Here is a 17,080-nt window from a genome sequence, read left to right on the forward strand (position 1 = left end):
AAATAAAATAAAGCATGACAGTTTTTTTTCAAAGGAGAAAACGTGACAGTTGTTTTATTAAAAAATAAGCTATGGACTTGGCCGTTATTTTTTAAGAAATGAACATGTTGTTTTATTAAAAAATAATTAAATTAAATTAATAGGGTTAAAATTGGAAGAAAATATATAAACTACCAGCTATAAGCTCAAAAGCTACTTGAAATAGCTTCTCAAAAAACGCTATACGCTAGTGGAAAAAGCTTTTTACCCAACACAACTTATTATATCAAAACAAGCTTATAAGCTAGTCAACAAGCTATAAGCTAGTTTATTCGTGTTACCAAACACAACCATATGATGGGTTGAATTTGATGTGAAATTTTAATTGTTACAAGCACTATAGTGTAAATTAATTAAGAGTGTATATCTAAATATAATTAAATAAAAATTAAAAGTTACCTTATTAAAATTGATTTTTTTTATAGAAAAAATTGGCTCATTTATTTGACATTTAATGTTACATTTGTATATTACATTTTGATTGGTTGATATCTTGAAGGGGTAAATACACCCTAAACAAGAGAGAGTAATGTAGAAAAAACTTCATAAAATGTGTCTTCTAACAAAACCATATATATATTCAATCATATCAATTGATATACATATCCACGAAAATAACTCTAATATGTTAAAATTAATTAACTTAAATATTATTAAATATATTATAGTTATATTTACACATATAAGATGATTTTTATGAATAAAAATTGGGAAATGTTAACTTGTGCCCTTGGGGCAGAAGTTAAAAAGGCTAAATGTAGAAAAAAATCTTGAAAATTGTGCATTCAATGCATTAAAAGTTGTATTTATAATATAAAAGTTGTTTTGACTTTCCATTTTAAGCTCCTTAATTTGTGCCCTTGGGGCATAAGTTAACTGACCCATAAAAATTATATTGGCCATTAAATTTTGTAGAAGACCTATCTCGTGCATGACTGAGACTCAATATAGTGTCCCTACTTAATTAATTTCATGTCGAGTATGATTTCTTCACGGCAGTAAATGAATTGCTGACTGTTGAAAAACAATATTCATCCTTTTGTTTTAAGTTTGTTGCCCTTTTTGACTTGATATAGCACTCCTTTTTTTTTTTTTTTTTTTGGTGAACAATATAGCACTCCTTTTATTTCTGGCAAAAAGTGTCTTTTATTCCATAAAAGGAAAAGTATGCCTTCTTTTTCTTTGACTCAATATAGTGTCCCTACTTAATAAGTTTCTCTTGAGTTTAAACAATCAGCATTAGCAGTGATTCATTTCGGTTCTGTAAATAATATTAGCAGTTAAAACCAAATACATACAGCATTGGCCGTGCTTTATATTTACTATAATCACTAAACTATTTTTTCTTGATAAATATCCTGTATAATTATTATGTAGATCTCTAAACCATTTGGTAATATTTAAATAAATTTCTAAACTAAAAATATATTTATATATATTCAGGGACTTGAAAATATTTTTAATTTATGGAACTAGTTAAAGATCCTCAGATATTTTTAGTTAAGTTGGAATGGTAACATTTCTCATGTTTTAATTTTGAATTTAAAAAGTTACATTTGCATTAAAAAATAAAATCAATATTTTATACAGATCCTAAAATGTTAGAGAGGGGAGAACTAACGTTAATTTTGCTACTTGTGAAACCTAGAGGGATAACTAAGGTTAGTTTTGCTGCTTTACATACAAGAATTGAGGAATATTTATGAAAGTGACTGAAATTTGTTTTACTTGACATCTTAATTCGAAGAATTCAATATTCACAACTAGCCAGCCACAGAAATTTCCATGCACATGCTATTTTCTCTTGACTATCCACATATGCATATTATAGCAACTGACTTTATTAAAGACGTACGAGTCTATATAAATCAAGTAATTTCACAGTTATATTTACAAAGCAACATATCAAAATATCTTAATACCATATCCCCTCTACTCTAGGCTAAAATGCATTCAGAAATGTATTTCGCAACCACAATGCTTATTCTCTTTTTAACATACTTTGCTATAAGCTTAATTTCACTCATTGTTAGAACCAAAAAACAAAAGTACAATCTTCCACCAGGTCCTTCACTTCTTACAATTATGCGAAATGTTTTTGAATTAGGAAAAAATCCACAATACTCGTTAGCCAAATTCTCCAAAATATATGGCCCAATAATGCATTTGAAGCTAGGTCAAATTTCAACCATAGTAATTTCATCACCAGATATAGCACAAGAAGTGCTTCAAACCCATGATCTCTCATTCTCAGATAGAACAATTCCTCAAGCAGTAGCAGTTCTTGATCATGAACATTTTAGCTTACCCTTTATGCCAGTTTCAGATCTTTGGAGAGACCTAAAAAAATTATGCAAAAACCATTTGTTTTCTAACAAAACACTTGATGCTAGCAATGAACTTAGGTGTAAGAAGCTTCAAGAGCTTTTAAGTGATATTGATAGAAGCAGCTTAACTGGTGAAGCAGTAGATGTTGGAAGAGCTGCTTTTAAGACTTCATTGAATTTTTTGTCAAACACTTTTTTCTCTATGGATTTTGTTAACTCCACAGGTGAAACTGATGAGTATAAAGATATTGTTGAAAATCTTGTGAGGGCAATAGGAACACCAAACATGGTTGATTTTTTCCCAGTTTTGAAGATGTTTGATCCACAAGGTATCAAGGCAATATCAGCTACTTATGTTGAAAAGATGTTGCAAATCATTGATTCCTTTATCACCAAAAGATTGAAGTTTAGAGAAGCTGAAAATTATGTCACAAATGATGACATGTTAGATACTTTGCTCAACATCTCTCAAGAGAATGCCCAAAAGATGGACAACACTAAGATTAAACATTTGTTTCTTGTAAGTTTCCTTCCCTTTTCTTTTTTTTAATTTTGTTTTGTAATCCACAACTTCCTACACACTTATATTAAACACTTATATTAGATTTTGTGACTTTGTTATAGGATTTATTTGTTGCGGGGACTGATACAACTTCCTACACAATAGAACGAGCAATGGCAGAACTAATCCACAACCCACATGCAATGTCAAAAGCCAAAGAAGAACTTGAGCAAACAATTGGTATAGGAAATCCAATTGAGGAATCAGACATTACTAGACTCCCATATTTGAGAAAGAAATGCTGTAAAAATGTTGTGTATATTCATTTTACAGAATGTGATTATATACACATATTGTAGTACAATTGAGATCCTATAATTAAGACAATTATAATTACAATAATTGCAGAATTAATATAAATGGTAAGGACTAATTCTGTTAGCTGTACACATGTGTTGACTATTGATAGGCACATCAGGTCATAATTATTAGAATCACAACTTTCTCTAACTCCCCCTCTCAAACTGATGGTGACATAGTCACCCCAAGTTTGTCTCTAAAAATGTTGAACCTTGTATGCGTGAGAGGTTTGGTTAAACAATCTGCAATTTGATCTGCTGTGGGCACGTAGGATATAGTGATTTTATTTTGAAGTACTTGATCACGTATGTAGTGAACATCTATTTCTATATGCTTGGACCGAGCATGCATAACTGGATTTGATGCTAGTGCCTTGGCACTCAGGTTATCACACCACAAAATTGATTTCCTAATCATAGGGAGTTTCAACTCTCCTAGAAGTGATCTGATCCAAGCTACTTCAGCCGCTAAGTCAGCCATGGCCCTGTACTCTGACTCAGTGCTTGATCGTGACACCACTCTTTGTTTTCTTGATGCCCACGAAACCAGAGTTTCACCAAGGAACACACATTGTCCTGCCATGGATTTCCTGTCATCTACACTAGTGGCCCAATCTGCATCAGAGAACCCGGCAATATCAAGATCAGTTGAGGGTTTGATATGCAGACATAGATTTGTTGTGCCATGGAGATATCTTAGTATTCTTTTTATTCCTTGCCAGTGATCTGTGGTTGGCAAACTCATGTATTGACTGAGTTTGTTAACAGAAAAAGCTATGTCAGGCCTGGTGTTGGTTAGGTACTGCAATGCACCTATAGCCTGTCTATATAGTGTAGGATTGGCCATTGGTTCTCCTTCAGCAACGAATTGTTTCCCAGTTACCATTGGTGTAGGGCATGTCGAAGCCTTTTCCATATTAAACTTCTTGAGAAGGTCTCTTATGTACTTTGTTTGTTTCAAATACATTCCACCAACATCTCTGTGCACTTCAATTCCTAGGAAGTAGTGTAGATGGCCTAAGTCTTTAAGTGAGAAGGCAGTGTTTAGTTGAGTGATGAAAGTCTCTAGGAAATCGTTATTGCTTCCTGTTACTATAATATCATCAACATAGATGAGAAGAAATGTAATATGGTTGGTTCCTTTAAGAACAAAGAGGGATGAATCACTTTTGGTATTTTGAAAACCCCAACCTAGTAGAGTATGCTTTAAACTGTCATACCAGGCCCTCGGGGCCTGCTTCAGGCCATAGATCGCCTTGGTCAACTTGCATACGTGATAAGGTTTGGCTGGATCTATATAGCCTTCTGGTTGATGCATAAATACAGTTTCTTTGAGATTTCCATTCAAGAATGCATTATTTATGTCTAATTGCCTAACTTCCCAATTTAAATGTACTGCAATGGTTAGGACAATTCTTACAGTGCTGGATTTGATCACGGGACTAAAAGTCTCATCATAGTCTAGACCTGCATTTTGTTGAAAACCTTTGGCAACCAATCTTGCTTTTCTTCTTTCAATGGAGCCATCTGCCTTGTACTTAGTTTTAAAAACCCATTTTGAGTCTATGATGTTTTCTTTCCCCTGAAGTGGTACCAGTGTCCAAGTTTGATTTGTTGTTAGAGCTTTGAATTCTGCATCCATGGCTTCTTTCCACTTTGGCCTGCTTAGTGCTTCTTCGACACTCTCCGGTTCCTTATCTTCTTTGTGAGTTTCTGTCAGCCCTATATAAGGCAATTTTGGCTTGTAAATTCCTGCCATGCTCCTGGTACGTATGAAATTTGTGTTGTCCTGCTGGGCTGATTGGTTGTCCTCTGGTGTGATTTGGTTGCTTGGTTCCACTAGTTCTGTTGACTCAACATCTTCACCTTCATTTTCAATTGAGATGGCCTCATCTGCATTCATAGAGTTCTCACCGAGGACTGGTTGATCTTCTATTTCCTGATAGTTCACATTAGTTGGCTCAATTGTGTTGCTGCCCGTGATACCTGTAGGAAAAGAAGGCATAACAATAGGTGTAATTTCGGTTAGAGATTTTAATGGATTTCTTGTGTCAAGAAAGCCATCATGAAATGGAAAATGGTTCTCATTGAAGACCACATGTCTTGAAACAAAGATTCTTCCATGAGAGTTGAGGCACTTGTATCCTTTGTGAGAGTTACTATACCCCAAGAACACACACCTAGTGGTATGAAATTGTAGCTTATGTTGGTTATATGGTCTGAGACATGGATAACAGGCACACCCAAAAGGTTTTAAGGCATCATAGTCAGGTTCCTTCTCAAACAACAATGAGTATGGGCTTGCATTTGGATCTACTGATGAGGGTAGTCTATTGATGAGATAAACTGAGGTAGAGAAAGCTTCCCACCAGTAGTGTAAAGGCATTTTGGCCTGTGCTAGTAGTGTGAGTCCTAGTTCAGCCACATGTCTATGTTTTCTCTCAGCTCTACCATTCTGTTGGGAGGTGTATGGACAAGACATTCTAAATTGAATTCCCGACTCTGTGGCTATCTTTTGGACAGGCTTGTACTCACCTCCTCCATCACATTGAATGACTTTTATTTTCTTGTTAAACTGATTTTCAACCATGTTTTTGAATTGAGTGAAAGCATGTATAGTTTCTGATTTTTGTTTTAAGGGAAAAATCCAAGTGAATCTGCTAAAATCATCAATAAAGTGAACATAGTACTTAAAATTAGATGGAGACAAAATCGGGGCTGGGCCCCATACATCACTATGAATCAAATCTAAAGGTTCTTTAGCATGAGAGGAAGAGGATTTAAAGGGTAACAAGTGAAGTTTTCCAAACTGGTAGGCTTCACAAAATGAAAAAAGATCATTTGGTGATGTCTTCACATTGCAGTTCTTTAACACCTTTTCGAGGACTTTATTGTTCGGGTGTCCAAGCTTTCTATGCCAATTCTCCTTAACAGACATGTAGACACGTGAGTCTTTATTGACTTGAGAGTTGTCACTTGAAAGTTGATACAGACCATCTCTAAGTTTCCCTTTTAGAAGTGCCTTCCCTGTCAGCTTGTCCTTCACATAGCAACAATTTGCATCAAATTCAACAAGAGCATTATTGTCTGCAGTCAACTTAGATACACTCAACAGGTTTTTCGTTATTTCTGGTACATATAAGACATTTTGAAGATTGAGGTTATTTAATTTAGCAGAGCCTGAGGCTGATATTTTTAACTTCTCACCATTGCCAATTAAAAGGGAATTCTTACCATTGCTTTCACTGAGATTTTGGAGTGTCTCATTTTGATGAGTAACATGGTTACTGGCTCCACTATCAAAGTACCATTCATAGTCTTGATCATTGTAAGGTGAAGCTATGAAGGCACTATGATTTCCTTGCTTGTTATTCTCAGCATAGTGATTTGAGCCTGTATATGACTTGTCAAAGCGATAAAAGCAGTCCACTGCAGTGTGGTTACCCATGTTACATACCTGACATGTTGTTTGAGATCTACCTCTTCCTCTACCTCCTCTGAAGTTATAGCCTCTCCAGTTAGAGCCTCTCCAGTTAGAGCCTCTCCAGTTACCTCGTGTTCCATGCTTGTTGCCTCTGAAGCCATTTTTGTTTCCAGTTCTGTTTGCAAAGTTCGCAGATGCGTTCATCGAGAGATTATTGAAACTATTTAATTGTTCTATTCTGCTTTCAAATGCCAATAGTTGGGCTTGCAGATCGACCCAACTAAGGTTTATTTGATCAGATAGTTTGACCACCACTGGATTGTATTCAGCATCCAGTCCATTCAGTGTTTGAATAATCAAATCTGAATTGGAGATTGGTGATTCTGTCAGCTTTAATTTATCAGCAAGATTCTTCATTTTGCTGAGATATTGATCCATCTTCATATCTCCTTTGCGAGTGTTGTGAAATTCTGATTTGAGGTAAATTATTCGTGACTTTGTATGTGCACCTGCTAGGCTTTGAGCTTCATCCCAAATTTCCTTAGAGGTTTCACAGTGCAGCAACTGTGTTGCAACGTCGATGGCCATTGAATTCCTTAGCCATCCAAGGAGAGCTTGGTCACGAGCAATCCATTCTTCATATTCAGGATTGATTTTCTTAGTTGTGTCATTAGTGGTGACAAACTGTTCAGGGCATTCTTTTGTGCCTAGCATGTAGCTATCAAGTTTGCAACCTCTAATCAATGGAAGAACTAGTGACTTCCACAGCAGATAGTTATCTCTGTCCAGCTTGACAGAAACAGTTGTAGGTAGGTCATTTTTCTGGTTTGTGGTGACAGCGGATGACATGGTTGGATCAAGAGCCTTCAAGCTTAAGTGCTCTGATGCCAAGAAAGAAATGCTGTAAAAATGTTGTGTATATTCATTTTACAGAATGTGATTATATACACATATTGTAGTACAATTGAGATCCTATAATTAAGACAATTATAATTACAATAATTGCAGAATTAATATAAATGGTAAGGACTAATTCTGTTAGCTGTACACATGTGTTGACTATTGATAGGCACATCAGGTCATAATTATTAGAATCACAACTTTCTCTAACTATTTGCAAGCAATAGTAAAAGAAACATTACGTTTGCATCCATCAGCTCCACTTTTGCTACCAAGAAAAGCCAAGATAGATGTCAAAATTCGTGGATACATTGTTCCTAAAGGTGCACAAGTCCTAATTAATGAATGGGCCATGGGAAGAAACCCTAATATTTGGGATAATCCAAATTTATTTTCACCTGAAAGGTTTTTGGGTTCCGAAATTAATTTTAAGGGCCAAAATTTTCAATTGACACCATTTGGTAGTGGTAGAAGAATGTGTCCTGGAATGCCACTTGCTATAAGAATGTTACATACAATGTTAGGATCACTGATTAATTGTTTTGATTGGAAGCTGCAAAATGGTGATAGTGAAATTGGTCAACCCTTGCGAGCTATTCCTTTTAGAGTAAATAAGGTGTAAAATACAATTGAGTAGAATTTTTATTTGTATAAGGCACATTCTAATCTTAAAGTGTTTATTCAAGCGTTGTTGGAAAAGGGGTGTTCAAGTTTAAGAATGAAGATGGAAGGGTTGTGGTCTAAATTTTTTCTTAACAAATATGGTTGAAAAATGGTGGTTCAAATGGGGGCCTTAGTAAGGACTCTCTATGGTGGAGTGATGTTTATGTTATTGAGAGCATTGTGAATAGTGGTTTTGGTAATTGGTTTTCTGATTATCTTTCAAAGGTGGTTGTAAATAGTCGAAATACATCGTTATAGTATGAATTATGGTTACTAGGAATTGTTTAAAGATAAGTTCAGTAAGCTTTTTAGTTTGGTTATTAATAAAAAAAAAATAGTTGAGGAAATGCTATGGATGAGTTTGGTTAGTAGTGGTGAGGGGTGGAGGTGGAGAAGAAGTTTTTCCCGTTGGGAGAAGGATTTTGGTGAGGTGTGTAGAGAATGGTACCCGCGAAGGTATCATTGTTTTTTTGGAGGCTATTTAATGTTTGTCTTAAAAAATATATATAATTTGATTTGATGTGAGATTACTCGAATGTCCTTTTCAAATGTCTTTTTATTTGGAAAAGCTTAGATAGGTTTGGGATTATTGGGTGTAAGTATTGCTATGTCTACCAGGAGTTTTGTACATGTAACTCATTTCAATGGTTTGGTTTCTCAAGGTTAAGCGACAAGTGAAAATCTTCAAACTATAACTTGGTTTTTGGTTGATAGGAGAGAAATACAAGATCCATATTTACATGGTAAAGTTCTGCCATGGACAAGGTAAAGGTTCATATATTTTCATCGTTGGAGTGCACAGCCCTCTCATTGGAGAATTTCTAACTTAAATTCTCGGTGTATGCTTTAATTTTTTTTTTATGGAAACGTTATTGCTTGTTTTAGGAATATTACTATGAAATTGACTCTTTTTTTATAAGCTTTTAAATAATAACATAAAAACTATGAAACTGACTTGAACTATATAGTCGTTGTTCAAGGACAACCCTGTAACTTTATGGTACGGAACTTATTATCATATTATATCATCGGATGCTCTATTATAATCATTGTTGAGTAAGTAAGGAACCAGCCGTTATCTTGTCATTTCGTGTTTTGCCTTGTAGACCAAGAAAGTCTTAAAACTAGCCGTCGTGCATTGCTTCCCATTATAAAGTCATCTCTAATATGCTTATGATCTTTTGAGTTTCAATCTCATGTATCCTTGAACTTGCAATTCTGATCTACCTAATTAGAAACCTCAAGTACAATTGATCTTCATTCCTTTCTTCAAAATCTTTGATCCTAATTTCCGAGATAAGAATCAGTTGATGAGAACCAATTTGTTTTTCATACCAAAACAAATTAATAAGCTTAATTTCTTGAAAAAGGTTAACATGTTTGTAATTAATCCGAAGAACAAAATTTAGTAAAAATAATAATAGTAATAAATTTGTTTATTCATATCTACTTAAGTAAGTTGCCTCATAGACTTGTAAGAATTTTTATATGGGTTGTTGTCTTGCGTTTTCACTTAAATAAGCTTCTTAAAAGTCCTAACCTTCTCGAATTAAAAAAAAAAACAAGAAGTCTAGTCTAGACCTGACATAAGCTAGGCTATAAGTCTCTGTATATCAATCTGACCTATTCTCACTCCTAATTATCAACCAATAGAAAACCACCTTATAAATAGCATGCCTATTTTATAACAACCTTTGATAATCACTACCAAGTCATCCATTCTTATTCGATGTCATTATAAAACTAATTTATAATGATAGTGCACTTCTCTTTGTCTCTTAATTAACATTTAATCTTTTTTAATTTATCTCAAAAGTAAAGATTGAATGATCAAATAATTAAGTTAGCGATATTTTAAAATCTCAACAAAATCATCTTGTAATTACAACTTAGTTGGTAAAAAATTTATAAAAAATTGCATGCTCAAACACATGATTTCCTATGTGATTTTTGCATCTAGAGTTTTAATAAAAAAAAATCTAATAAATGTCACATTATCAATGACACTTGACACGAGAACTTTTGTTAGACATGTCATTGTGAACTTGAGACTCAGTTGATAGAGACAATACATAATATATGTAGGGATTGAGATTCGAACTTCAGAAACTCCACTTTTCCATATTTAAAATATGTGAGCTCCATCCACTACACTAATTGACAAAAAAAAATAAAAATAAATTCATTACAAAAAGTATTATATAAAACATAAGTTTTTATAATTAGTTTTGTCAAAAAAAAAGTTTTTATAATTAGTGAAAAAAAAGTTTTGATAAGTTTCTTAAAGACTAAAAACAAACAAGAGGAAACAAGTTATTGTACTATTAACATGTTTCACCAAATAAAACAATGAGTTTTACCAAATAACAAATCATTTGGAAGAAAAGATTTTGATGTTTTGAGTGGAATAATTTTTGTTACTCCATCTGTCACACAAAATAATAGTCGTTAACGTTTGTGCATGACTTTTAAAGAAATGATTAGTGGAGTAGTTAAATTAGATGAAATTTCCCTTAAAAAAGTTAGGGGAAATTCAATAAATAAGAGTAAAATAGTAAAAAAAATAATAAATATGCATTAATATTTTAAAGAGTAAATAGGCAATTACCCCCCTAAAATTGTAAGTTTCGTCAATTACCCCCCTGAAATTAACAAAACTTCAATTAACCCCTGAAAATGCACAACGTTAATCAATTTACCCCCCTCGTCAAAATCTTCTGTTAATCAACATGATGTTTTGCAAATACCCCCCTGAAGTTTTCCACTTATGTACAAAATGCCCCCTGAACTTGAAAATTTATATTTTTTTTCTTCTTATCCTTGACTCAAGAGATATTAAAGGCAAACAATTAACAATTAACTTAGGCCATTTTCATTGTTAAATGTCGAAATGAAATATGGAACTAAAAACAACATATGGAACATCTTATTAGGTCATTTTCATTGCAATGAGAACACCTTTGGAATCCACACTCACCCACCAACCTCACAATTATCATCTTCTTCATAATCACCTTCATAATAGATTTTAGGCTAAAATGCACTTTTTGCCCCCTAAGTTTGCAAAAGTTGCAATTTTGGCCCCCTATTAAAAAAAATGGCAAAAGTGACCCCCCATGTCTACCCCCTTTTGCAAAACGTCAATTTTGACTCAGTCAACCTTATGTGGCACGCCACATGTGTATTTATTTTTATTTTGTATTTTTTTAATTCCATGCGTATAATTAATTAAAAAAAACCAAAAATAACAAAAAAAAAAGGTGAGGCACGTGCGAGCTTTTGCAACGGTAACATCACCTCCTTTTAATAACCTTCATCTTCTCTTTCCAAACAAAATCTTCATTTTCCTCTTCCAAACCTTCATTTTCGATTACCCCTTTCAGCATCATCTCCTTTGTTTTTCCAGAAAATTTCGACCAAGAAATTCCGACCCAAACCTTCATCTTCATCTTCTCTTATTTCATCCTTCCTTCCATCTCCATTAGCGGACCTTGTTTTTCCAGAAACTTCAAAAATGTCTCAATATTCATCCTCAAGCTTCAATGGGTCGACATTCAAACAGAAATCTGGGTTGGTTTGTCACTGTGGTGTGGAATGTCCTTTGGTGACTGCTTGGACAGAAGAAAATCCAGGAAGGAGATTCCATGGATGTGGAAGATTTTTCTTGAGAAGGAAATGCAACTTTTTTCGTTGGTTTGATCCTGAAGTTCCAGATAGACAGAAGAAAACCATTAGAGGGTTGTTGAAGAAAAACAATGAACTGAAGAAGAAGGAAAAAAGTCTCTTGAAAGTGATAGTCATAGTATGTGTTTTGCTGGTCTTGAGTGTTGGTGTAGTTTGCTGTAAGTGTCTTTAAGTTTTTGTTGTTTAGTTTCTATTGTTTAGGTGTAATTTTATGCATTTTAGCTTGATGTAGTAACTTATTGTGTTGTTTAAGTTTCTGTACTTTTATGTAACAATATGTGTTGCTAAAGTTTGATGTAATTTGTGATGAATTAATCAAAAGTGTTTGTTTGTTTGTTTGTGTTAATATGGCATCTGTGTTACCTTATTGAACAAAAGTTAAATGCTAAAAGCTATCTTAAATAAGCACATAGAAATAGCACCATAAAAGTAGTTATCATTACATGCCAAAAGGTTATACACCAAAGGTGCACTTAGCATTACAAACCAAAATACCATAGGTCTCATCACTTAGCAGAATTACTTAGCAGAAAGTACTTAGCAGAATTACATCCCAAAATAACATAAATATTGCAAAGAGTACTTATGAATTACATAAGTCTCATGACTTTAAAAAGGACTAGTTCTTGTTGACAGATTGTTGAGTTTCAATTTCATTCACCTTCCTCTTGACTCCAGTTGTCCTTATCTTTCTTGGCACAAACATTGTAGCCTCACCAACAGTTACATGTTTCCCACCACTAACAGAGGCTGCTTTAGCAGTAACTGTTACAGGTCCTGTTGTAACAGTTTTAGAAGCAGGTGGTGGATGTTTGCTTACATGTGTAACACTTTGAGCCCTTGCTGCTGTTGCCCCTGTTGTAGCAAACTACTTAACAGTCTCAGCCCTTACAGCAGTTTGTGTGACAGTCTTGCTCCCACCACCATGACTCCCACCAACATTGCTCCCACCACCTTGACTGCCACCAACATTGCTCCCACCAGCATTACTCCCACCAGCTTGACTCCCACCAGCTTGACCACCTCTAGTCTGTTGTGTATGCTTCTTAGCTTTCTTTGATGCACCAGTTGCAACTGATTTGCCTTTCCCCTTATCTGCAGCAGTCTACACAAAACATACGCAACATTCATTCAAACTCATTTCACAGCATGTATATACAACATTCAGCATAAACAGTTCACAACATTCAATCATACCTTGTTAGCTCCCTTAGGAAGCTTCCTATCTGCACCAGTCTTTCCCCCACAAGTTCTCTGATTATGGCCTAACTCCTCACACCTTCTGCATCTCATAGTTTCTTGGTTTCTTTTCTTCATCCCACCAGAACCAAAGGGTTTCTTTGGTTCATCATTTGTCTTCCTTCTCAACTTCTTTGGTCTATCAGGAGCTCTCCTCATTTTAGGTGGTAATATGGGATCACCGACTACTTCTGGCCATAGCTTAGGTCCATTGGATGGCAAAATCAGATTGCTATAACAGTCTAAGAAAGTTTGTTTTCTGTACAACATAATTAGCAAAACAGTTAGTAAAATAAGGCAAAATATTCATTCATTGAGCGCTAAATCTTTAATTAACAACATAATTACCTGTACCAATGGGCCACAAAATCATCTAGATTCTGGTTATTAAACCTCATACAAGCAATAGCATGAGGGCAAAGTATGCCAGTGATGTCCCATTTTCTACAAGCACATGAGTTATCTTTCAGACTAACAACATACTTATCAATACCATCACTCACAGAAAATGAAGAGTAATATCTATCCCCATGCCAATTTGGTGACCATCCATCAGCATCCCTCTTATTTTTGTCCATAATTTTTGCAATCTTAGGACAAATATCACTTTCATATCTTAACATATAATCTCTCAGCCTCACAATCCTACTTGTTAAGTAAAACTTCAAACCCTCATACAGAGAAATGATTGGATACTCTTTGTACTCTAATATGGCACTGTTAAATGCTTCACACATGTTATTGACTTGTAGGTCACAACATGTGTATGTACTATACCAGCTCTAGACCACATACCTACTGCCAACTCAGTCATTTCCTTCCATGCAGGTTCACTCAATTTCTTCAGATTTTCCATAGCTTTCTTGAACTCAAGCTCAGTTGTTGCTCTTGCAGCAATCCACAAAGCTTCCTTTAGGTGTTCACCACCATGTCTCTTCCTCCAATTTCCATACAAATGCTTCACACAAACTCTGTGTTCAACATGTTCTGATGTAGCAGCAGTTGTGTTCACCAGACCCTTGCAGAAAATAAATCATTGAAATGTTAGTAACTTTACATATATTAAAACACAACAATAATTGATGCATTTAAATGTACATATTTTTACCTTTTGTTGATCTGATATAAAGGCCCATCTTTTATGTTGAATACCATTCAAATCAGCTAGCAACAGATCTATAAACCAATCCCAAGATTCAGTAGTTTCAGCCTCTACAACAGTAAATGCAATGGGCATCATCTGATTATTCCCATCTTTACCAATTGCAGACAACAAATGTCCTACATACCTACCCTTCAAGAAACACCCATCTAGACCTATCAATGGTCTGCAACTTTGAACAAAAGCTCTCTTGCTTGCATTGAAACACACATACATCCTCTCAAACAAAGGACCCTCAAGACCAGTATTACATTTTATCTTCACAGTACTCTCAGGGTTACTCCTACGCAATTCCTCAGCATAATTCCTAAGATGAGCATACTGCTCATCTATAGCACCATGAATCATTTCCAAAGCTTTGTTTTTTGCTTTATACATCTGATACTTACTTAAGCGAGCACCCCACCTAGTCTTACACTCTTCCTTAAAGCTTTTAGTTTCATAGTTGGTGTGTGTTTCAGAATTGGAACAAGTTTCTTAGCCACAATAGTTGTTTTCAATAACCTAGGTTTTTTTTTTGTGAAATAACACTTATGACCAGACCTATACCTAGATAACACATAATAAGTATTTGGTTCAGCCCTACTAAACCTCATATGAAATGGACACGTAGGCATGCATTTGACAATGACTTTTTTTTTCTCATTTTTCTTAACATGAACATTTCTCCTACTTTGTAAAGCATACTCTTTAACAGCAGCTTTAATTACCTCAACATTAGCAAATACCTGACCTACCTCAAAGATAACTTGTTCATTCTCATTCAAAACAAACTTATTCATTTTTTTTCTTACCAACACCATCATCAGATGAAGAGTATGAACTCTCTAGATCCTCTGAATCAACATTGTCATCCTCAAAATCAGAGAGAGTAGTTGGAGCAAGGTTCTTAGATGATTGAGTAGCAACAACTACAACAGGCAACACACTTGAAGATGGAGCAGTAGGATTCAAAGTGTGATCAGGCAACACAGATGTCCACTCCCAGTCTTCATCATACTCACTGTCATACTCTGATAACCCTTCAACACTTCCTTCTTCAGATTGTTTCTCTTCACCACCTTCACTGCCTTCACCTTCGTCTTCACTACCTTCACCTTCCTCTTCACTACCTTTACTACCTTCACCTTCAACTATGTATTCACCTTCTGAGCTAGAGTCTTCACTGCCTTTTACCTCTTCTACCACCTCAACATCACTGTCATACCTATTATCCAATCCTTCAGTATGTGGAGTCTCAACATAAAAATCAGCAGCTACCTCCTTTTGAAACTCATTAATGAACCTCACAATGTCTCTATCTGTTTTCAGCAACCTTAAACCACCATTCAAACTTCCACCAGGTATAACATACCACATCTTATAGTCACCTTCCACACCTATCTCCCTTACTAGTTTGTCCAGATCTTTGAGATTCACCACATCTGTGTTCCACTCACCCCCAAACTCGTGAACCTTACCACACTTATAGGCAAAATTAGGGTCACAAATAAAGTAGCCTTTGTAATGAAACCTTATCTTCAAGTAGTTGCCAGCAGCAAACCTAGCAATAAATAAACCAATATACGTATAAGGGACTTCTCAAATACATACGAAATTTACCATACATTACACTAAAAATACGGTTTTAATACTGTATTTCTACCGTATAATATACGATTCCCGTACAAAATACATCCCATCAACCGTTTTTTAACTCATAACTATGCTGACTTCAATAAAAGAGTAGGACAAACATAGCAAAACAAAAGATAACTTACTTTGAGACATCTTTGTCAGGAATCTTCTATGGGACCCCGTTTTTGTTGTCGTTTGAAGTTTCACCAAACTTCACCGTTGAAGAATCGGTCGCCCACTTCATCTTCAACCTTCGCTTCGCACCAGTTTCTATTTTCGGAGATCTGAGATTTTGAGTATGAAAATGGTGATGGATGATCCAGACAGAGCTTCTAAACTGTGTTTTAGGGTTGTGATGAGATGAAATGAGAAATGGAAAGATAAGGGTAGATGAATGGAATTGGGGGGAAAATGGGGGAAAAAAACCCTAGAATCTCAATGGAGTGAGATAGCTCGCACGTGCCAGACTTTACTCTCTCTATTTTCTATTTTTTTAATTATGCTAATTATACGCGTTGAAATAACTTACTAAAAAATAATCAAAAATAAAATAAATTGCCAGGTGGCGTGCCATATACGGTTGACTGAGTCAAAATTGACGTTTTACAAAAGGGGGTAGACATGGGGGTCACTTTTGTCATTTTTTTAATAGGGGGCCAAAATTGCAACTTTTGCAAACTTAGGGGGCAAAAAGTGCGTTTTAGCCTAGATTTTACAATTTCCATAACATGTATCACAAGGAACAAACTTTATATCACCACATGCCTCACATCCACCATCACCTCCTTCAATGTCATCAATCCTTTCACAACAATCAAGCAATTTCTCAAGCTTTTTGTCATCACAAAGTTTCTGAATTTCCTCAACACCACCAATGTATTTCTTTTCAAAAAACACTTTTGATAATCCTCCTTTACCATAGTACCCTTCACCAGGTAACTCTTTAACTATTCCTTGAATCCTAAATGCATTTCTCAAGCTTCCTTGTTTACCTTTACAATCTTGAGTCAAGTATAAGAAAAAATATATATAAATTTTTAAGTTCGGGGGGCATTTTGCACATAAGTGCAAAACTTCAGGTGGGATATTTGCAAAACATCATGTTGACTAACAGAAAAATTTGACGGAGGGGGTAAATTGATTAACTTTGTGCAATTTGAGGGG

At 34.9% G+C, this 17,080-nt stretch overlaps 2 protein-coding genes across 2 annotated transcripts; both read left to right on the plus strand.

The window, feature by feature from the left end:
• The first annotated feature begins 1,952 nt into the window (after window positions 1-1,952).
• LOC146955516 (geraniol 8-hydroxylase-like) lies at window positions 1,953-8,208 on the plus strand. Its single transcript, XM_085721849.1, has 3 exons — window positions 1,953-2,886; window positions 2,991-3,151; window positions 7,762-8,208. Exons 1-3 carry the CDS (start codon window positions 1,987-1,989, stop codon window positions 8,171-8,173), a joined length of 1,473 nt encoding a protein of 490 aa, XP_085577975.1. The 5' UTR covers window positions 1,953-1,986; the 3' UTR covers window positions 8,174-8,208.
• Window positions 8,209-11,728: 3,520 nt separating this feature from the next.
• LOC146955517 (uncharacterized) lies at window positions 11,729-12,734 on the plus strand. Its single transcript, XM_085748623.1, has 2 exons — window positions 11,729-12,056; window positions 12,610-12,734. The coding sequence occupies exons 1-2, from the start codon at window positions 11,729-11,731 to the stop codon at window positions 12,732-12,734; spliced, it is 453 nt and encodes a 150-aa protein (XP_085604749.1).
• The last annotated feature ends 4,346 nt before the right edge of the window (window positions 12,735-17,080 follow it).

The sequence above is a fragment of the Medicago sativa genome, chromosome 1 (assembly GCF_051527215.1).
Source record: "Medicago sativa cultivar Bolivia chromosome 1, Bolivia_mono, whole genome shotgun sequence".
NCBI lineage: Eukaryota > Viridiplantae > Streptophyta > Magnoliopsida > Fabales > Fabaceae > Medicago > Medicago sativa.

Bases quoted from the DNA above. Each gene is read 5' to 3' on its own strand.
- LOC146955516 (XM_085721849.1), top strand. From the start codon at position 1,987: ATGCATTCAGAAATGTATTTCGCAACCACAATGCTTATTCTCTTTTTA. The intron at 2,887-2,990 runs GTAAGTTTCCTT...ACTTTGTTATAG, and splicing joins AGATTAAACATTTGTTTCTT to GATTTATTTGTTGCGGGGAC. The intron at 3,152-7,761 runs ATATTTGAGAAA...AACTTTCTCTAA, and splicing joins TCAGACATTACTAGACTCCC to CTATTTGCAAGCAATAGTAA.
- LOC146955517 (XM_085748623.1), top strand. From the start codon at position 11,729: ATGTCTCAATATTCATCCTCAAGCTTCAATGGGTCGACATTCAAACAG. The intron at 12,057-12,609 runs GTAAGTGTCTTT...CAAACATTGTAG, and splicing joins GAGTGTTGGTGTAGTTTGCT to CCTCACCAACAGTTACATGT.